Source organism: Quercus lobata, chromosome 5 (genome assembly GCF_001633185.2).
Source record: "Quercus lobata isolate SW786 chromosome 5, ValleyOak3.0 Primary Assembly, whole genome shotgun sequence".
Taxonomy (NCBI): domain Eukaryota; kingdom Viridiplantae; phylum Streptophyta; class Magnoliopsida; order Fagales; family Fagaceae; genus Quercus; species Quercus lobata.
This window is the reverse complement of record NC_044908.1, coordinates 73,515,528-73,538,286: the sequence shown is the minus strand read 5'-3', so window position 1 is coordinate 73,538,286 and position 22,759 is coordinate 73,515,528. Positions and strand designations below refer to the sequence as shown.

At 34.6% G+C, this 22,759-nt stretch overlaps 2 protein-coding genes across 2 annotated transcripts; both read right to left on the bottom strand.

Moving 5' to 3' along the window:
• Positions 1 to 1,018: 1,018 nt before the first annotated feature.
• LOC115992232 (mediator of RNA polymerase II transcription subunit 21-like) lies at positions 1,019 to 4,727 on the bottom strand. Its single transcript, XM_031116329.1, has 4 exons — positions 4,397 to 4,727; positions 1,789 to 1,866; positions 1,647 to 1,698; positions 1,019 to 1,368 (listed from the first exon to the last, which is right to left on the bottom strand). The coding sequence occupies exons 1-4, from the start codon at positions 4,619 to 4,621 to the stop codon at positions 1,292 to 1,294; spliced, it is 432 nt and encodes a 143-aa protein (XP_030972189.1). The 5' UTR covers positions 4,622 to 4,727; the 3' UTR covers positions 1,019 to 1,291.
• Positions 4,728 to 5,837: 1,110 nt separating this feature from the next.
• Positions 5,838 to 13,298, bottom strand: LOC115992231. The gene is made up of 2 exons (XM_031116327.1): positions 13,184 to 13,298; positions 5,838 to 7,535 (listed from the first exon to the last, which is right to left on the bottom strand). The coding sequence occupies exon 2, from the start codon at positions 7,480 to 7,482 to the stop codon at positions 6,229 to 6,231; it is 1,254 nt and encodes a 417-aa protein (XP_030972187.1). The 5' UTR covers positions 7,483 to 7,535; positions 13,184 to 13,298; the 3' UTR covers positions 5,838 to 6,228.
• Positions 13,299 to 22,759: the final 9,461 nt, after the last annotated feature.

Genomic DNA, 22,759 nt, shown 5'->3' with positions numbered 1-22,759 from the left:
TGCTCGAAAGGTAAACTTTAGGAACCAATAATATAGTTTTATCATAAATCAATGACTTTCTTTTGTTTATGTTCTTGCCAGCTTAACTCAACAGTTAAATTTGTGATGTGAGAAATTAAAATCGTGGGATTATATTAGTAATTTTTATATTATTATTGATTAGATATTATTAGTTTTAGTAATACACGAGAGAGAATTGTTCAACATTTTATTACTAAATGTTTCAATCTATATGTTAAAAAGATGTAATGATCATCCATGAATTTTGTTAAGTAAAATAAAATCTGGCATGCATTTCCAACAAAGAAAAAAGGGCATTTCATATTTCACACGAGTCATTGGCCCAAAAGTCTAAATCAGAATGATGTTTTTAATTGTTTATATCCAAAATGAATCATAAAATGTAAATGGTTGGATTTGGGTACAACTTTATGAATTGAACATTTGATCCACCTAACCAGGCTAATGATGACCTTAAGCTAACCAACAAAACAATGCAAAAGGGTCTAACAATACCAATGGCACGATGCTAAATTACTAGTCAACTCAAATATTGCTATTTGCTACTATCATCGCTGTTGTTATAGCCCCCATTCCCAAAACCAATATGGCTGCCTCAACCGCATCCTTTAGATAACCCATCAGGCACCAACACCAGCCCTCCATCAAAGCCAGTTGCCACCTTTGCTACTATTCACTCTTCTCCACCGTCCCAAGCCACCATCACCCTCATTGCTTGTCACCAGTCACACTTGCCCACCATGATTGATGCCACCACCATCATACTGGTGTCCTTTCTACACTGCCACCAACCTTCACCTACAATTAAAAGGCTTGCCACTAGGCCCAACACAACATTATCATCACTACCACTACCATTCACTACCCACCATTGCAACTGTCACTCAATCACCTGATGGTTTTTAAAGTTGTCCTTGCCCACTCGAGAAAAAGATCATGCCAAAGATGTACACTTACTAAGGGGGGGGGGGGGGGGGGGGGGGGGGAGAGAGAAGAATGATGCCAAACAGGTGAAATGTTTCATTAAACATATTTTTTGAGTTTCAATCTGAAGACTGTAGAGATGAAGGTACCTACATTAGAACGTTTTGCATGATAAAAGTTCCGAACAATGTTTTATGTAAGAGCCAATAGAAGCTAACAGTTAGGGGGAAAAAATCAAAATAACATCCTCCGAAAATTCTTACATGATTAGAATAGGAGGGAACAACTAATATAGACATCGGGAAGAGTTCAAAACAAGAGATCAGATCAACATGTTGCACCTTCTTCAGTCTGGTCTCTTCAAGTTCAAGCAATTATCTGTTGCTTGACCAAACAATTCCTGGACTTCTTTCAACTCCTTCTCTGGCATCACCAAAAAATGAAGGTTCTAAGTTCCAGCAATGGTAAATTAACTCTAATATAACAAGAATGGAAACAGACAAGCAAGAGAGCGTGGAATTAGCTTTAGGTAGGCTATCCAAAACATCTCATGAATTTTTTGTTTTGTTTTGTTTTAGTAGTTGGTTTTTTTGAAAAAAAAGAAATTAACTATTGCAATGAAATATTGTGTTGCATTTTGCTGTCAAAAGTTGGAAAGATTAAACAAAATGGAAATGAAACATTTGAAGATTTGAGATTACCTGCAGCTTCCAGTTGTCTCTGAAGTTCTTGGCCTACAGCATCATTTTCAGCCTAAATAAGCAGTTCATACAGAAGCCCGTTAAGAAACTGTAAAAAAATTGTTAAAAGGTCTTGATTGATAGTCAGTTGACTCTCCAATACCTGCAGTTCTGCAATCCTTTTTAGTTGCACTTCTTCACCCCCCTCAGCCGGAGGTAGCGCTGCAACTAATGCATCAAACTGTGCACAGAACAAATGTTTTTATAATCATTGGACTAACTCAAGATTGGATTCATTGGTAAATTAAATTTTTTTAATAGGTTTCATTAGATGTTATTAACAATGCAATGCAGATGGACTGAAGCTTGAAGCCTTTTTAATATAAAAAACAAAAAAAATTACAGACACACCACCCTCCTCCTTGCTCTTACAAGGGGAAAATGTGCGATTTGAGCTAGAGTTCATTGTCATGGGCTCAAGCTCGATCTAGAAGACACATATTTGCTGTCTTGTCATAATTTTGTGGAAGGGTCTTATACAAGGGTATTTTAATATCAAAAGATCCACTACTCTTTTCCAAATTTTACAATGCTCTAAGAAAAATTCCAATTGCAAACATGCTCAAGCTAGTAACATATACATAGACATTGTACAAACTACAAAATTCACATCTAATATGTAAAAATTCCTGTAATTCTAATACCCTACAACTCAACTAAAAACTTATATCAATTGAAAATTTCCAGTTCTTACTTCTCTCATTCCTAAAAGGCAATGCCGAGTAATTGACTTAAATGCTTTTTATAAGCCTTACCAACAAAAACACAATGTATCATTCTCAATAAGACTAAAGATACAAAATTTTTCACATGGATACCACTCCTTGATGGGACCTGATCTCTAAAGGATTGAAATCTTAGGATGGTATATCCTAATAGGGCAAAACTTAGATATAGTACCTTAGGTACCCCTTTTAAAATTCAGCCATCTGTCTTATTAATATATCCTAGCTAACGGTGTTAACATCCTCTCTTTCTCTAATTCTGTTAACTATATCCCTCCATCATCTCACTCTCATCTCAAAAGTTGAAGATCTCTCCACCACCGGATCTCCATGGTTGCTATCAAGGGTGGCCACAGCAGGCCACCATTAGCCACTCTCATGGTCTCTTTTGGGTTCACTCTTCTCGCTGAAGTCTAGCCTAGGCCCCCAAGGCTAAAAGCCTGAAACCCATGAGCTATGCCACCATCGGAAGCACACCAGTGATGCGGTGGCCGCCGCTCATCGTTCTCCTCCTCTTCTCTTTCTTTGTTTGTTCTTTAGTTTCCTTTAATTTATCTTTTCTCCTCTCCTCGTTTGATTTTATGTGGGTTCGGGGATTGGGTTTGTTTTGCTTGTTAGGACATGATGGTTTGGGTTGGATTCCAAACATGGGATTTTTGGGTACGGTCATTCGTAGATCCGTGAGTACATGAAATTGTTCATTGTCTGTCCAAGTTCTTTGCTTCTCTAACTCTGTCCCTAGCCGCAGACAAGAAGCAGCAAACCTTTAGTTGACAACGCAATGCACATAATTAAGCCAGCCTTTTCATTCTTCTAAAATCTTGATTTTGTTAAAAATTTAGAAGTCTGAGATATTGAAAAGCTAAAGAGGCTGGGTTTTCTTGTGGGTTCTCTAACATCTTGGGGAAACTGAAAACAAAAGTGAAAAGAAAGAGACAGATATACAGACTGTGTTAACACCACTAGCTAAGATATATTAAAAAGACAGATGGCTTAATTTTAAAAGGGGTACCTAAGGTACTGTATCTAAGTTTTACCCATCCTAATAATGCTTATCATTCTCAATAAAGTCTTAGAGACAAAGATTTTCACAATCCTTTTTCAAACTACTAATGAGGTGTAAAATAAAAATGGTGTTAGTAGTGGGTCCATGTGAAAGTCAGGTTACTCTTATCACAGCTTTTCACTTCAATTGAAAAAAAAATAGCATTACTCTTCTCTATTTCCACAGAAGTGCTGATGGTTACACATTGTGCGTGAGGGACACAACTAAAAAATGAAAACATTAGTTATAATTGTATCATTTCACAATTATAGTTGAATCGATTTCAGCTAGAGTGTGTGCGGCAATTTATAACTTAGTGTGTACATAAATAATTAGCATTTCCAAAACTCAAAATTAAAATCCCTACATGAAGCCAACAAGTAAATTAAAAAAAAAAAAAAAAAAACCCCATTTTGCTAAGCATAAAATGGTGTTAGTAAGGTTACTCTTATCACAATTTGCCAATTCAATTTGTGAACAATTTTGTGTCCCTATCAAAATACTAAACATGAAGCCTGAGAAGTAATAATTTATATATATATATATATATATAAAACCCATTTTGCTAAGCATAAAAATGGTGTTAGTAAGGCTATTCTAATCACAACTTGGCAATTCAATTTGTGAAATTTTTTGTGTTCCTACCAAAATATTAAACATGAAGCCTGACAAGTAATAATTATAGTAAAAAAAAAAAAAAACCCTTTTGCTAAGCATAAAAATGATGTTAATAAGGTTACTCTTATCACAACTTGGCAATTCAATTTGTGAAAATTTTTGTGTGTCCCTACCAAAAATCAATATCAAACATGAAGCCTAAAAAAAAAATAAATACCCATTTTGCTAAGCATACGAAATTTTCAGTATTTGCAATTACATGAAATTTTGGGCATAAAAATAGAGCAAAATAGGTGGTGGTATTGGGAGAGAGAGAGAGGTACCTGCTTAGCGGCTTTGACGAGAGCGGCAGTCATGAGCTTGGGTTGCTCGGAGACATTGCCGGCGGCGGTGGCGGGATCTTCGGTGGGGTTAGACGGAGGAGGAGGGTCAGGGTAATTGGGAGAGAGTTTAACAGGATGAGCGTCTCTCTGTAGAGTACCGAAGGTGTTGAATGCAAGCGCTGCTATTGTGTTCACTTGCTCTTGCAACTGTGATATTATGTCCATCTTTCTCTCTTTCTTAAACCCTATAATCAACCCCACGATTCCAGCTCTCTACAAGACCAAGACCATGGTGGAGAACTGAAAGATGGGACCTTTTTTGGGCTTGAACTTTATTCATAAATGGTTTCTCTTTCGACCCATCAAACATTTGGATTAAAAATTACTTACTTTTAGAGTTTTTTACTTTTTACTGTTATCAAGATTTTACCTTTTAAATTAATTGAAACCATTTTTTACGTTAAATACTCGATCAAACTCAAATCTGTTGTTCAATGATGAAATACTTTATTAATAAGTTATAAATAAATTTATTTGTGAAAGTTATATATCTGTTCATTTTTCATGTGGGTAACTTGTCAGCCATCCGCCTTACTTATTTTTGTATTTAGTATTAAAAATAATATGATGTGGTTAATAAATATTCGGATATTTCTTCTCATATTTCTATCTTTTGTCTTGATATTTCCTTTATTTCACAACACCCTTTCTTTGTCATAAAATAAAGACATCCATGATCTCTTTTATTTTGTTTTGTGGTGGCTACTCTCACTCTCATGATCCACCATTTGATTGAATAGGTAAAATCTTTTGGATTCATAAGGTTTTCATTTGATAAAATTGATTTGATCGACATGGTTTTCAGTATACATGCACTATACTTATGTAACACCAATATGCAATTAAAAGTATATAGATGATATGTTACCCCCCAAGATATAGTGATTATACAATCTTAACAAAATATAGATAAAACTGCGGGCAAGCGAAAGAAGCCCAAATATCTAGTACAGTTACTGAATACTTTTATGATCTGATTATTGAGCTCCCACGCCTAGCACTGGTTTTTGCTATTTAATTCTAGAGACCAATGCCTTTCCAAAGTGGGGGTAGCCAGTAGTAGACTATTGATACAATTAAAGTGATGGTAGCCTCATTTTGTGAAATTTCTTTTTCATTGTATCTCCAATATTTGTTATCATGTAGCTCAGGCTCTTGCACGTGTTGCTAAAGAAAATGGGGAGACATATCCAGTGGTTAGAAGAATGGCCCTCTGTTTTCTTTCACATTGTTCAGTAAGATATTATTTTGGAACAAAAAGCGAGGGTTACCTCTGTTGTGTAACTCAGTCATTAGACCCAACAAACAAAAACAAAAACAAAAACAAAAACAAAAAATATGGTTGAATTAATTATTTCCAGACAAAAAATATGCAACAAAGAGTTCTATATATAAAGCAAAGAACCTCCCCAAACATAAGGGAGATAGTTACCAAGAAAAAAAAAAACAACACTAGTTTCATAAGTATAAAAATTAAGTCAAAAGGGTGGTGAGAGTGCAAGAGTTGAATAACAAGACCATCCAGAGCTGTCAATGCAATGGTATCTAAATGTCAACTTAGTACTCTTAACCATGGTAACCATGGGTGACTACTACCCATCTATTTCTCAAGCTTTGACTCTATTCCCTTGTCCTTTTTCCTAGGTTTAAATTCACGAACTCTCAGATCCTACTGGATAGTTAGTCATCATCAGATGAATCTAATATTGTGTAGGTGGAATGGCATCTTTGATACCACATTCCATATTAATTGTGGCACCAGAACTACAGAGCTAAGGTTCAATCATTCCTGGTAGAATAGATCCTTCAGGTGCAAGCTTCAACTCTGGAGTAACCTCTCCATCAAATACCACTGCAGGTTCACTAGTCCGTGGTGTAGAGAGTGAGACCAACTCAGTAACATCAACAGGATCACTTGCAGGCTTTCCATTTAAGAGGGCGGTGTCAGTTCCACTTGAAGTTTCAATAGCAAGCTCCAACTGTGAATCTTGTGCTGTATCTTTCCTTGGGGGGGCCTGATCTTCCATTGAATTGTCAACAGGCCTATTGACCAGTTCGGAAGGATAGGGTTTGGGTTCAGCAAATACAGGAGTTTGGTTGATTTCAAGATTTGAGTTTTTCACTTCATCATGAACCAATTCACTTGGCTTAGGGTCAAGACTCATAGCCTGATGTTGAATTTGAGGTTCCTGACTAACAATTTCAATACCTGGCACTGTGTCCACAACTGGTTCAGATGCTGATTTTGCTTTTGAATCTTTCGTTGCCACTACATCAACTTCAGGTCCTTTTATCTGTGTGGAAGCTTCAGACTCCTGCAACACGTCATCACATCCAACAACCTTATCATGATCCAACTGTGCCACAATGTAGGTGGATTGGCTCTCAAGTCCAGGCTCCAAAGTTTGCTGTTGAACTTCATTTCCTTCCAAGGAAAGACCTGCATCGTTCTTTGGCAAGTTGGCAACCAGAGGTACAACAACAGAGGCAGATTGGTTCCCAAGTGCATCTGGGATTGCAATCTGACGCTTAGAGGGTAGAACCTGATCTGAATGCTGATGGATTTTAGGCCGAGTAGGTTGCTTACTACTTTGTCCTGATGGGGTAATAGACTTAAAAACTGGAGTTTGTGGGTTAAAAACTGGGATTGGAATATCTTTTCTGTTGTACATCTTAACATGTGGAGCCACATCATTTGCTGCAGAAATTGGAGTAAAGCGCCCCGGAAGAAATACAACACCTCTCAAAAGAGTGTCAGTGTCACCTAACTTAACATTAAGAAGATATCCAGCGTCAAATGAACCTTCAATGACACCAGTAACCATCTGACCCACCATGGCATCATTAACACCACCACCACTTGTACTCGCACTTTCTTTGTTTTTCTTGATGCTGTCAGGTTCAGGCGTTGCAGGCTTCTTCTTACTTGATAACAGGCTTTCATCCTTACGAGGACGACCACGTTTCCGCTTCATAGGGACGTCTGCAGGAGATAAAGAACTGGTGTTCTGACTCTGTTGGCTCATCTTGCACAAACGAATTTAAAATGACAGTTCCACACTGATCTTAGAAATTTTGCCTGCAAACACTAATATTAGTTTGGACAAAACTTGGACAGTAATATAAAATTGCTAATACTCTGGTTTACTCAACAGAAGCCATACAACTATAAATAGTAAATACCACTGCCATTAGCGTATAAATTGCGCTAATGCAGGCTAATTCATAGGCAAAATACTTCAATTTTCATTAGTGCAACTGCTGGAAGAAATATATATATATATATATATATAAATATATATATATTTGTCAATATGATAAATGGATTTGTAGAACTGGCTCATGAGTAATGCATCCAGTTGCAAATATGTCTTGTACATACCCATCCCAATGGGTCTACATAACACGCCATGAACACGTCCAAAATATGGCCCAATAGCCATTAGTAATGCATCCAAAGTTTAAATTATACCATAAGCATCACTTAGAACACTGTTTCAGCAACAAAGAAGATAGAAGGCACATGTAGAGTAACTAAGCACTACATTCATAATTCATAAAAATGAGCATTTTCAACTAAACTACTACTAATGATAATGACAAGATCAATAAGACTTGTGATCATAAATCTAGAAGAGTGTCTATAATACTTCCCAGGAAAAGTATCCCCACATCCTGCCTTCATGGCATTATAAGACTTAAGATCTGTGCTTCTCTTACAGGATGATAGAGGAAACCTTTAAACAATCTCTTCAAAAAAGACTATGCCTACAGAGGATCTTCCATCAAAAACTACCTTAATGATTCACAGTTCAAAAACATGCTGACAAAGAATATGCACTTTTCTCTCTATTCCACCATGTCAGCTTCCTTAGTCCTCCATTTACAATCAGAGATGAAACAAACACTATCAACCTATCATTCTATGAGTACTAAATTTAGCATTATCCTTTTTGACCCTGAAACATCTACACACTTCTGCTAGGGCATCTCACTGAATTCAACACTAAACAGTTGGTATATATATGATATTGCTTATGATGCTGATGATGGAAATAAAACCAAAAGCTTATTAGCTAAGAATTTATATAGCAGACTCCACACCCTTAGAGCTACTGATGATTATGACAACAGCGAGTTTAAACCAAAAGTTTATTAGATAAGAAATATAACTAGCGGCCTCCAGAGGGCCCTCCAAACCAGATTGGAAGAAAAATCCTTCCACCAATCACGTGGTGGTTCCAATGACCATCCATGCAAACTTTTAATATAACAACAACAACCATCCCTTAGCCCCAAATTTTTGGGGCTGTCAGCTATGGATTCTCTGTAGCTTCCTTTATTGACATGTCCTTGTTTACTATTTCTACTAATGATATTTTTGGTCTTCCTCTATCTTTTTTAATTCTCTCGACTTGAATAAACTCATTCTTTCTCATCAGTGCATTAATCACTCTCATCTGAACATGGCTAAACCATCTCAAGTGATTCTCCCTCATCTTTTCATCAATAGGGACCACCCTTATCTTTAAGCGAATTTCCCCATTCAACCCTACCTATCCGTGTAATTCCATTTTATCTATCTTAAGATTCTCATTTTAGCTACACTCATTTTATGAAATGGTTGCTTCTTAACTACCCAACATTCAGTACTACAGAGCATAGATGGTCTAATGCATACTTTTGATCACATAACTTATTCATTAGTCATGTGTCTTATTTAAACTAGCTATAACCTGCGCAATGCGCGGCATTATTTGATGCTTTAGTCATGTTTCAAACATGTAAAATCCTTAAGTTATACTTTTGTTGTCTAAACAATATAATAAAATTCTAGTAATAGAATTATTACAATAGCATTGAAGTAAGTATCTTAATTCTAGTAAATTTAATATAAAAAGTTATTGGTGCAAAAAATACAGTTGGTACACTTTTCCATGTTGTTTTCATTTATATTTTAACTGTATTCCTTAAAATTAAAGTAAATAAGCAGATCACAATAGTGCCCTTTGGGTACAATGGCAGCTTCAGCCCTTCAAAATATAAGGTGGTGGCTGTGGTCAGGAGGTATTCCTCTAGGTCCATGACTAAACTGAATTATAAAATCTGTTATGAATTATATGTAGTTTCAAAACTTGCAAAACACACACACACACTCACACATACAGCGACAACTGAAATGCTAAAGAAAACAAACCAAATAAACAAAAGTGGCTTGAACTTGAAATGAGTAATCACAGGGGAAAAAAAAGGAGAGCAATCACAGTCAATAAATATTGAAAAATTACTTAGAAGAGCTTCTAATGATGGATTTAAGGACAATATTTATCAGGAAAAAAAAAACTGGCACATTCTATAAAATAAATAGAACCTAAACACTAAGTCATTTTCCTGCAGTTTAGTTGTCTGTTGTGACAAACTCTCCCAGTACATAAAGCATGCTTTTAGTAGCTAATAAGATGTTAGAACTAAAGTCATAAGAGATATCAACAGACCGCCGCTTCATGTCAGAAAAAAAATACCAAACATAATTTAAGTCTAATTAGAAGTTGGAAAGCAGAAACTATAAAATTAAATTAAATCTTTCACAAACTCTAAAATAATAAATAAAAAGGATGAAGATGCATCACTGATATAGAAAGAATGAATAAAATATATATTATTCTTATGGATAATTGATTAGAAATATAGCCCTTTTTCATTTGGCTATCTCAAGTGGGGTTAGATTTAACAAATCAACAAGAACATAATATAATTGGAATTTACTCTATCTACTCCACAGTGCAACCTTCTTTAATTTGAAACCCAAAAAATTTATTACATAATATCAAGACCTATAATTGTCATTTCTCCCTCTCATTTATCCTGGTAACCAATCAGAAATTAGAATAAATAAAATGATTTCCTAAGCAACATCAGATAGGCAACAATTACATCTAAACCTTGACTATCCAAAACCAAATTAACACAAATACCCTGAAACAGACCCAAATCCAACAAAAATATGCAAACAAAACAAATACTAACTCAAATACCAAAATCAAACAAATACAACCAAAGTACTCAAACATTAATCATATTTACTGTCCAATTTTTTTTTTTTTTTTTTTTTTTAAGTTTTATGCTATTAGATGTTTAGCATCGACATGGTTGCCATAATATTTCAAATATATTACCAAAAAAAAAAAAAAAAAAAAAAAAAAAAAAAAAAAAAAAAAAAGAAGATCCATAACCTAAGCATCAAAGAGCTAGACTAGCATCATACAACTATCAGCTATCCTTTGCCTTCTCTTTTGTAGGCATCTACTTTATGAGTCACTAGTGCAACCATCTTAATGGTATTAAAAGTCAGAGGACTCGTTTTGCAGGTATATATTCTCTGAACAACATAATACTAAGGAAATAATATGCAGGCCCATAAGACATTTTGTCAAATACGTAGCATGCTATAAAACTCAGCCAACAGTCATGCAAACACTGTTAACCCAGTTAAGATGAATCTGCCATATATTAGTTAGAAACTCAACTATTTAAACAACCTGAATATCGTAGTCTTTGAATTATAAGTCTGGAGTACCCTATTAAAAATGAATCCAAATATTCCAAGCAAAACCAAATCGTTTCAAAGGCCAGAGAATGAACAAGTAGACAGTGTTTAAACGGTGTGTTTTATGGTATACGTGTCCTAATGGAGCGAATTGTGGATTAGGCTTCTTCCATTATATATAGTAATAGATATGATATGGTGACTTAGTGTGCATTTTGCATCAGCTTATTTGGCTTTTTGCTGAAGGTGGGTCTTTGAAAATGTGAGAAAAAATGGGGTTCTAAAAAGCTGTACATTAACACAAAAAGCTAAAAGCAAAAGCTGTGCACAAACAGACACACTCATCTAATTAAAATACAAACAAATAATTGCTACATAATGGGTTGGAGGAACCACCCCACCCCCCAAAATCAGACAGAGCTACAAAACTCTACCCTACCTTAACTTGCCAAATCTTTGTCCCAAGTTGGATGAATCTAATTCATGGTTTTTATACCTCCATCTTTGTATTTATGATAGTATTTTCATCACTGTGAAGAAACAGCCATTACAGCCTAAGATGAACCTGAAGAATAATCAAGGTATATAATCCAAAGCAAGATGGACCAATGGGAGAATCTAATTCTAAAAAAATGAAGACAATTAAGTTTCTAGAAACATGAAGATACTGACATAACAATTTGAAAAAAGGACAACTATAACAAGTAGTGGAACAAAAAAACTTTAAATAATAGCACTGGAGAGTCATAACAGAGATATTAAGATTCACAGTTCGTATGTTAGGTGCAAAAAGTGCATGATGGCAGGAAAATTAAATGAACAGCTCATAAAAAATCATTATGCCTTAAATCTAACTCTCGAGATATCATGTAATAATGTTGAAATACAATGATTAGGCCCATTAAACGTTCATACACAAGTGGATTATAAACTTTATCCAATTATTAAATTGCACTTCTTTTTTTTATTCTTTTTTTTTTTCATGCAAAGTTGCTTTTTTTTTTTTTAGAGGGCTAAGACTACACATCAATCACATCTCCCAGACCATGCAAAAGTGGATAGGTTTGTGCATTAGGTTCAATGGCCTTTTCTATACAATGATATTTTTTTTTTCATGAGCAGTGCAAAAAAGTAAATGTGAGAATCCATACTAATTCAATCTTATAACAACATAATTTGTTCTGTAAACTCATTGAAAGTTTAAAATCCATAAATTAAACAAATCTGATATTAGAGGATAAGAATCATAATCTACGTTGAGGAAATCAACATTTCCTAATCTTCTCGAGGTGATCAACCAAATTTTTTCTTTTCATCATTAACATCAAGATCCTCAAGACATGATGGTCTGATATTTGGTGAAAAGGGAAAGAGAAACAGGGTCTTTTCTCCTAATTGTTAGGGAGAACCGGGAAGCAAGGTCTCAAAATTCTCATTGAGAACAAAAAGCTCAAGTAATAGCCCAAATAACCAAATTCTTTTAAAAAAGAAAAGAAAAATGACGCTAATAGGATCAGCCATACCAATTTCTAATTTATTAAGCAAAGTTATTTTCAAGCTCACCATGTCAAGAAGATCTATCCCTTGTCAGGAAAACAGAGAATCACAAACAACAACAACAACAAGAAGTTTCTATAACACAAAGTTTAAATCTTTATTTTTTTAAATTTTTTTTTTAAAAAAACCCAATAAACAAGAATAACCTAAAAATGTCCAAAAGACCTCAGTTTGGCTTTATAAGTGAACTAAGGTAAATCTCTAAATTTAAACAAACCCATAAAAAGACATTCACGAATAGCATCACATACAAAAATGTATGACATATAAACCACACAACCCACAAAAATTTACACCCTTTTTAAGAATTATCATAGACAAGAATTTCATCCTAATGCTCCATAATCCCAATTTTCTTTTTCTTTTTTGGTTTTTCACTGCATTAACCATCTCAGTCAATATAACCCAACAGTTCAATCTCAAGTTCACTAATGAACTAACCCCACTTCGGATCAAAGAAAAAGAATATCTTTTTTTTTTTTTTTTTTTTTTTTTTTTTTTATTCAATTTTTGCATTGACAATGACATAACATTCAAAAACAACAACAACAACAACAACAACAACATTGTTCTAACCAAAAAAAAATATATATATTAAGAATGTGGTTTGAAAATACACTTACAACTTGCAAGAGCCTCCAATGGATTGAGAAGCCAAAAGGGTATTCGAAGAACCAATCCAGAAATCCAAAATATGCGGCACTCTTTGGAAATTTTATTATTTATATTTATATTTATAACTTTTTTTTTTTGTATAGGATATATTTATATCTTTTTAGTTGTTTGTTTATTTTGTTTGTTTTCTTAAAACATACAAAAATACGACCGTAACGGAAGGGACTAGGGGAATCGATGATGGGTAAACGACCGTTTCTCTTCCTTAACGACGTGGTGATTTTAGTGTTCTGTCGGGAATGGAAAGATAGACGAGGTGTCCTTTTATAAGCCGTAGATGTTTTTTTATTGTTTGTAGTTTGATGGATCTAGGTTTGCATCGAGGGCTTGGGAGGGGTGTGCATAGGTTGAGTTAGAGAAGTCGGGTTGAAAAATTCTCAACCCTACATGTAAGAACCAATTAAATCCAACTTACATACATTTAAGTTAGATTGGATTGGGTGAGTTGGTTGTGTTTACATATTTCATAGCTTTAAAAATAATTGGACTTAAATAAACTGTTTAAACACTCTTTTTTTCCGATATATTATTATAATTCACATAATATGCCACATTATGGAAACTGGTTCTTAAAATACATAATAAATCGAACTAGTAAATTAAAACAAGGAAAATAAAGTAAAATTATATATGTATGGGAAGTCAGGTTGGGTTAGATGAGTTGAAAAAACTATTAACCTAAACTCAATGTTCAAAATAAAATCTCAACCCAATCCAACTTACCAAACCATAAAAATCAACTTAAGGTGTCATGTTGAATACACACCCCTAATTAAAAGCAAAATTGTGGGTTGTTCAATTAAACTTATATTGTTTTTGTGCTACCAAATAAATAACTGCATGTTGTTTAAAAGGCTATTAAGCAAAAATTATCTCCTAGATTCACATTATGGAGCAAGCTTTTCAAAAGGAATTATTCTTTTGTGTAACGGTTATATGCATATCCCTAATATATGGCGATAGATCCTACAAGTTATGCGAGAGGGATGTTACATCTTGCATGCAATACTTACGTATAATGTTTCTTTTTATGACATGCTGTTTTCATACATTTATGGAGCCCACATTTTGTAATGGGCATGTTCCATGGAGTGGAGTCATGAGAATTGTTGAGATATGAATCGCCATATAATATAGGAATATAATATAGGAATAAGATCAATGCAAGAAGAAAAATACCATGCCCTATTAAGGCGTTCCATTTTATACTCCATCAATTATTTTTGTTAAGAATCCAGAATGGAAACCCAGCCAAGAAATATTAATAAAAAATTTAATGGACATAAAAAAGGGCCAGAGGGGTTAAATCCTCAGGTAAGACTTCAAACCAAACTTGTAGTTCCAAACCGTTTTTAGCTTTTTTGGCCAGAGCATCAGCCACCTTATTACAACTATGTTTTACATGACAAAACTAAAAGATAACAGTTGGGACCTAGGATGCGTGGTGAATGTCTTCAACAATGTGGCCATAAGTAGCTTGATCTAAAAAACCTTCATTTATTGTTTGAATTATCATTATCATTTTTTTTCCTTACAATTGATAAAGTACAAAGTGAAATACTAAATGTGGGATGAAGGATTTTTTACTCTTTACATCACACCTATTTCACGTGTATTTTGAATTTATATGTATAAATATATATCATATCATGAAATTAAAATTGGTTATTTATCCTTACTAATTGAATCAAATGATACAAAATGAAGTATTTGATATAAAATCTCACATATACCAAAAAATATATATAGTATTTTAACATGGTAGTAAAAAGCAACTATTACTTCATTTTACGATAAAAGAAAAGAAAAAAAATACAACTATTGTGGAACGGAATTTATTGATTCACATCTAATAGATTAATAGTCTAGTAGTATCTAAAAAAAAAAAAAAAAAACTAAAAATCAAACGACACCCACATTGAAGGGTTCAAATTATTTACCACGTTTATAGGCTTCTTAATGAAGCTTAATGTTGGGCCGAGTTTTTAAGTTAAAAGATACAAACTTCAATCAAAAGTCAATTTTCTCAACACTATGGGCCGACATATCTGCTATTGAGCTTGTAATTTTAGACCAGGCTGGATGGCCCACATTACCATGGCCAGTGTTAGCCCCAAGTATCACAGTGCCAGTGTTATTAACTTATTACCATGGCTAAGTATACATGTAAAAATAAAATATTATATTTATTAAATCAAGCCATTTATGAGTTTATTTATAAATACATTATTATATTTAAGTTTGATTTGTTTAATAATAAAGCCTAAATTTAAGGGTTGAACTTGACATAAAACAAATGAACATAAACAAATTTTTTCTCAGGCCGAGCTCAAGATGTTTATAAAAATTTTGGTTCATTGATAACCCTAATTTTTTATTACTGAAATTTTAATTGTCTTATAAAAGATAAAATTATCTATCTTTTAATGTTGTATAGGTCTTTCTTTTATTGTTCAATACAACTAAATGTTTAAATTCAATTAAAGAACTTAAAATACTTCTTACTACATATGGTATCTAGGTCTTACTTTCTTTCTTCTTCTTTTATTTATTTTTTACACTTAAAAAGCTATCGATGTACTCTGTTGCGAGTTATGTAAATTTTTATAATTTTCTCAAGTAAAAAAAAAAGTTTTAAAAAACTCTATATCATTATTAATTATTCATATATATTAGGCTTATTGTTTTAGGTATGAGCAGGGTGTAATACTATCCCATCCGCTATGACTCTACAATGTACAGTTGCTTCTTTAGAACAACTTTAGTATTTTACGTGTGTGTATATATATATACACACACACACTTAAGCCGGCGACTTGAGCAGAAAATTATAAGTGTTTTAGGTAGAAAAAGCCAACAAGTAAGATATCCATAATTTATATATATATATATATATATATATATATATATATATATATATATATATATAAAATTGATATATATACACACACTTAAGCCGGCGACTTGAACAGAAAATTATAAGTGTTTTAGGTAGAAAAAGCCAACAAGTAAGATATCCATAATTGAATTAATTAAAGCATTTTTGTTGTACGTTTGATATAAAGTATATATAAGAAACTGTTGTGCTGGTGTAGCTTTTGATATAAAGTATAAAAGCTTTTGGGGTTCACGTTTCTTCATCTACATGTACATGACTACTCATTGGCGCCACACTGAGTACGCGACAGTCTCAGATAACCCTCAAATTGATTGATAGTGACTGCATATTTATTTAGTTATTGAAATATGAGACTATATATATTGTGATTTGGTGCAATAGTAGGGTTATTATATTATGCAATACTCTTTTAATACCCTAAGCTAATAATTACAAATAGATATCACCTTTAGCTTCAAATAGCTAGGGCTGCACTAGTTCCAAATCCAAGTATATTCGGTATATATGCATGTTCTTCTAAAAATTTGTGCGTTGTGTCAATTCCTAAATTATATCTTGTGAGGAAATACGAACCAGTATGAGTTTGGCCTCATGCATGCATTGTAATGGTGCATGATTTTGATGTCCTCGTAATATATATATATATCAATGCACGCATGGTGAATGGTCGGCTTATTCGTCATCTTTTCTTTCTTCAGTTTAATATATTGGTGATAATATTATTCACTATAGAGTCATGACATCATAGCCGTTTTTGTTATTAGAAAAAGAAAAAAGAAAAAATGACCCTTCACTACCGAAGAACTGCTTTCGGTTTGTTTGTTTGTTTGTTTGAGCATGTGAGGATTTCAGTTAATTGGGTTTGATTCTTATTCACATAATATTGGTAAAATTTCTTGTTATTGAATAAAAAATCTTTGAAGTATAAACCTTAATTATTTCTACTAAAAATCAATTAGCATCTTTGTTAGAGGATAAAGAACAATCATCGTATATAAAATATATGTTCATATCGATAAAAAAAAAATCATGAATGTATTGGTGTAATTGTGCAAATGATGCCCCTAACCAGGAAATTTCAAGTATAAACCTTACTTTAACTAAAAATCAATTAGCATCTTTGTCGGAGGATAAAGAACAATCATCATATATAAAATGTATGTTCATAAAAAAAAAAAAAAAAAAAAAAAAAAAAAAAAAAAAAATCATGAATGTATTGGTGTCATTGTGCAAATGATGCTCCTAACCAGGAAATTTCGTGGAAATGGGTTAGGGGTGGATCAAGATGTCACCTATTTGAGATTAAATAATAGTGAATGAATACAATATTTAGACTGATTTTCCATAAGCAGTCGGTGGGTTGACCCTAGAGAAAGCCACTGCTAGCTTGATGGCCAACATTGTGTATATATATTGAACACTAAAAGTTTCTCTTATTTTATTCAATTATTAACAAGATCGTTCATGCCGGTGGAAACTTCGTCTGTTTATATATTTGGCCATGCTTCCCTTTTTGACTTTAGAGCTCACCAATGCAGTCATCACCAAAATTAAGAAAATGCCCTCAGCTGGTTTCATATTCGACATAGTAAAACTTATTAGGCTGTGTGTTTATAGACCATGCAAAACTGCTCTGTATTGTGCTTCAATTATTCTATATTTTAACATACTTTATAATTATAAACTTTACAATTATTAAGGTCAACCTGCAGTTCCACCATGATCAAAATTCGGCAGACGTTTTAATAATAATCTAGCATAATCAACACATGGTTTACGTATTTCCCCCTAATTTTTTCAACCAATTCTTTATATATTTTTTTCCCTAGCAGGCTCTGACCCAACAATCCTAAACCGAAGGCTGTTGAGTATGATTCTTCAGGAGGGTCCTGCTGAGGAAAATGATTAGATAATTATGCGACTTAATTAGAGACGTGCATGAAACACTTTCTTTAAGATGATAATTTTCATCACTTGAAAGAGTCTGCTATAACCTATTGAGTTTAGGCAATTCACATTGAGGATACAATAAAATCACCAACGATAGATAGCAATTTGAAGTTAGTGAGTTTGTTATCGGATTCAAACAATTCATGTCTAAGATACAACAAAACACCAATTGTAAATAGCAATTTTGAAGTTCCATTCTAAGAACATAATGCGACTCTTAAAAAGGTTTATTTTTTAAAAAGTTAGTTGTTTTCTTAAGTTATTTTTATTCCAGGAAATAACTTCTGTATGTACATATTATATGCACATTTTCTAGAACCACACATCCATAAATTCTATTAATCAAAAAAATTTTTTTTGGATGTCTATGTTATATTTTATATGTTAGTTTGCTATAGACATAAAAAATTTCACACATTCTCTCATTTACAATTTCCACTCAGCACATCACAAAGAGCTAGAGGTGCAAGTGTGTTGCGAAAATCAATTACCATGAAATTTTTTGTGCCTATAAACTTATTGTTTATATATTCACCAAGAATCTTGTAAACTTTCTACATTGACAAGCCCAATTAAATACAAACCATTCCTTCCATTAACAAATCTACACTAATTTTTTAACAATCCCTAGTAAATAAATATAATAACCCCAATGTGGTCGGGTGTTACTTTAGGTAGTTCATTCATGCAAGAGGCTTGAACTTGGGGCGTTTTGCCTTTCTGTCTAGCTTTTATGAATACCAATTTTTTAATGATATCCTCTCCCATGAGAGTAGGTTTAGTTTTCACACCCTGATGTAAGGCCAGCTAATAAGAGCCTGCTCTCTCCTCCATTATTTTCCTACCAAATATTGGTGCACATGCCCTACTTCATCACCATATGCCCCTCCTCATGACGCACCATTCATTATCAACTCTATAAATATGCATTCAGTAACATCTCAGCTCACACAATACAATACATCCCTCTTTACTCACTCACTCACTCGCTTTAGGCTATACACCCTGATGGAAAAGGCTCTTTTGAGAAAACATTATGCTTACTCAAAGATCGATGAGGAAGACCCGGAAGAGATAAAACATCGGCAAGCACAGTTCTTGATCCAGAAAATACTCTTGCAAGCAGATAATCGAAGAAAACCATCGTTTTTGAGGATCAGGATGTGTAAGTTGAAGGTTAGGATTGGGAGGAGATTAAAGAAGCTGAGGAAGAGCATGTTGTTGGGTATATCTGTGGCTAGAGTTCGTCTTTACAAGCAAATAATTAGTCGAATGAAAACATGGAGGCTCTCGTTTCACCGTGGACGTGGGGAGCCCCTTGTTAGCCTTGCTCCCATGTTTGCTTGAAGTTTTTGTCCTAGTTTCTTTTTGTTGTTTGTTTGTCAAGAATACTGGCATCTGGTACTTGTTACTTTATCATGTGATCAAATGGTTGTGCTGCTTTGATAAGATTGTGCTTGTTGGAAAGTTGAAAAGAATGATTCACTTTCCAACGGTGCTGAAGAAGGCTTTGAGAGTCATAGAAATGTATTGTAAGACACCTGAAATGCTCCATTGAGATGAGTCCAATCAATAACATAAAGAAAATCAAGCACTTAATTATACTGTTATGGATATAAGTTGTTCTTTTTTAATTAGCCTTTGATTGTGGACATAATTTCATCTAGTTTGGGTTTTATTTAATTATTTCATCTGCGATGAAAATTTAAAAGTCTTTCACATTGTAACTCAAGGAAAATGAACCTCGTTTTTTGGCAAAGTAAAATAAACCTCAATATATAGATTACATTATTTCGTGTACGTTGAATGTGGGACAAGAGAGGGACAAGTCTAGGACATGCCAAAGACAACGAATCTACTCGTTGTTAAAATCTGAAAATAGTTTATTGAGAGTAGTGTTTCAAATTAATAACAGAAATTGAACTTGCTGAGTTCATTGAACCATGAATATTATCCCTTATCACCAGCAAACTAAGACTTAGACACCCCTATAGGTGTTTGATTGAAATTGAAACCAGTCAATTTTGGATGCAATCCTAAATCCTAATTATTTTCTTCAAATATTAAAATCTTGGTGTTGAACATGAAAAAGCATGAATTTCTTAAAAGGGTTTCGAGGTGGAGTCCTCAACTCATAATACACTGCCCCACCTCATCCCCATCTGCCTTACCGTCCAACCTGTCATCTTCGGCTCTTCCTCCATTAAAGAACAAGTTCCTTTAGAGCATTCTAATCAAGTATCTCAAAAGTTAAAAATGCTATTTTTTAGTATCTCATTCCAAAAAAAAAACACTACAACAAAGATGTTATTCTTAAAATTATTAGCATTTGAGCTACAGTTGGATTGCGATCTATTAGAGTCCATTGTAGCTCCAATCTTAAAAATATAATAATATTTTAATAATTCTTTAATTAAAATATCTTTTTTCTCTCTCACTACTTATCTTTTCTTCTCACATTCCTTTTCATTTTCTTCCCTTTCACCAGTCTCCCTCTTCTCTCTCTTTTTTTTCTTTCTTTCTCACTAGTTCTGTCTCTTTCTTCCTCTCCCCAGCCCTCTCGCCCTTACCGTCTCTTACTTGTCCCTCTCTCTCACTGGTTTCCCGTGGGTGAGTCACCGTGCGTTGGCAGCACTGTGGGTTGCCTGGTCACGATGGGTCATAGGTCACAGTTAGGTGGTGGATCAGATTTGGTGGCGGCTAAAATTTTGTGATGGCCATACAAAAAATGCGATGTGTTATGGCTGCCCGACGTAAAATTGCATTTGAAAATTCCAAATGCTTGAACCATCTGCCTATGTGCTAATTCTAGCACCTACACGAAGCCACAAGGTATGAGAATATTGAGCAGCAAAATGTACAATGCCAATAGAACATCTAACCAAAGCCAGTGAAAAAGGAGAAAAAAATAACAATAACAAAAACAACCTTCATTTTATCCAAAACAAAGTGTTTCCCAATAAAAACATAATGTTTCTCAGGGTGCTCGTTCACCCATTTTTTCTGTTCATGTAGTCTAGCCTAATGTGAGTAATCCCATCATCATCATTACTTCACAATCCTTTGGCCTAGAGAAAATAGGGCCAAAACTAGCTGAGTTTCAGCACGATGTGCGGTGCAACTTATTATTAGTTTTCTCCAATATTTCAATAAGTCTTGGTAAGAATCTTGTAGTTTAGCTGATTTGCATCTCATAGTATTTTCAATAGAAACATCCATGATTCAAATCCCTCACCTCAAATGTTGATGTATAAAAAAAAATATTTCAATAAATTTCCTTGTAAGAAATTGTAATCTTTAGCTATTTTATAGACAAAATGGAAAGACACTAAGAATAGTATATAGTGATTTGATCATACTTGTGGGTTCGAGAGGTCTGCAATCCGGCCCAAACTCTATCTGGGCCCAGGGCCCGTGCCGAAGAGGTATCTTGCCGAGGACGAATGATCAGTGGCCGGGGTAGCAAGGGGAACGGCTGAGAACTTACCCTGTCCTCGGCATTCCAAAGTTTCAATGGGAAGACCAACATCTTGGTGGAGGCAATCCCCAAACAGCCCCCTCAAGGGGATGTGAACGGAATAGGGCCCATAGGGAAGCAGGGTGTGAAATTGGACCAAGGAAAATGCGTCCCCTCTTCAGTAAATGCACCTGCCAATACCCAGAACTGATTAATGAGAAAAGACGTTTGGACGGTGTAAGCTTCGATCCATGCAACTAATAGAAAGTTAGACGGGACGGTTGATGGGATGGATATAGAAATAAGCTCCTGCCTGACTTACAAGTGGAGGGACAGGATCAGCCAAGACGGACTATATAATAAAAAGGAAGGTGCACCAACCAGGTGGCTGGGAAAAATGGCCAAAAACCAGAGCCTCCCAGCCCACCTCCAGGAGAAAGACTCCAGGGGTGAAGGAAAACATAACCTTGTATGAACACCACGAAAAACCCACCGCCTGTCGATTAAGGCCTAGCCTTCCAAACCCACGCTCTACAAATGATATTGTTAGGGCCTTTTTACGTGCGAACCCGACACTGTTACGGTCCGCCACGAATCGTGTCCTTACAATTGGCGCCGTCTGTGGGGAGGGGCTTGTGTGTTGGCATAGGCGGTAGGTCGAAATAGTTCCTTTGTTATTTCTAACAATTGGTTATAGAGTTTCAGCGTAAAGTTTTGTTAGGGGCTATGCTTCTTGATTAGGGGCTACGTTTGTCAGCGTTAATCGCGCGGATAATTCTAGGGGCTTGGTCGAGGAGCTAACTCCCTTAAAGCCAAGTTCCAGCGCTAAAAGAAAACTAGGTTTTGGGCAGAACCAAGGCATTGCATGGTCCACGGACTCAAGCCTATGGGGAAACCAACTACTTGGATGAGGAAAACTAGGTTTTGGACAGAACCAAGGTATTGCATGGTCCACGGACTCAAGCCTATGGGGAAACCAACTACTTGGATGAGGAAAACTAGGTTTTGGACAGAACCAAGGCATTGCATGGTCCACGGACTCAAGCCTATGGGGAAACCAACTACCTGGATGTGGAAAACTAGGTTTTGGATAGAACCAAGGCATTGCATAGTCCACGGACTCAAGCCTCTGGGGAAACCAACTACCTGGATGAGGAAAACTAGGTTTTTGGACAGAACCAAGGCATTGCATAGTCCTCGGACTCAAGCCTCTGGGGA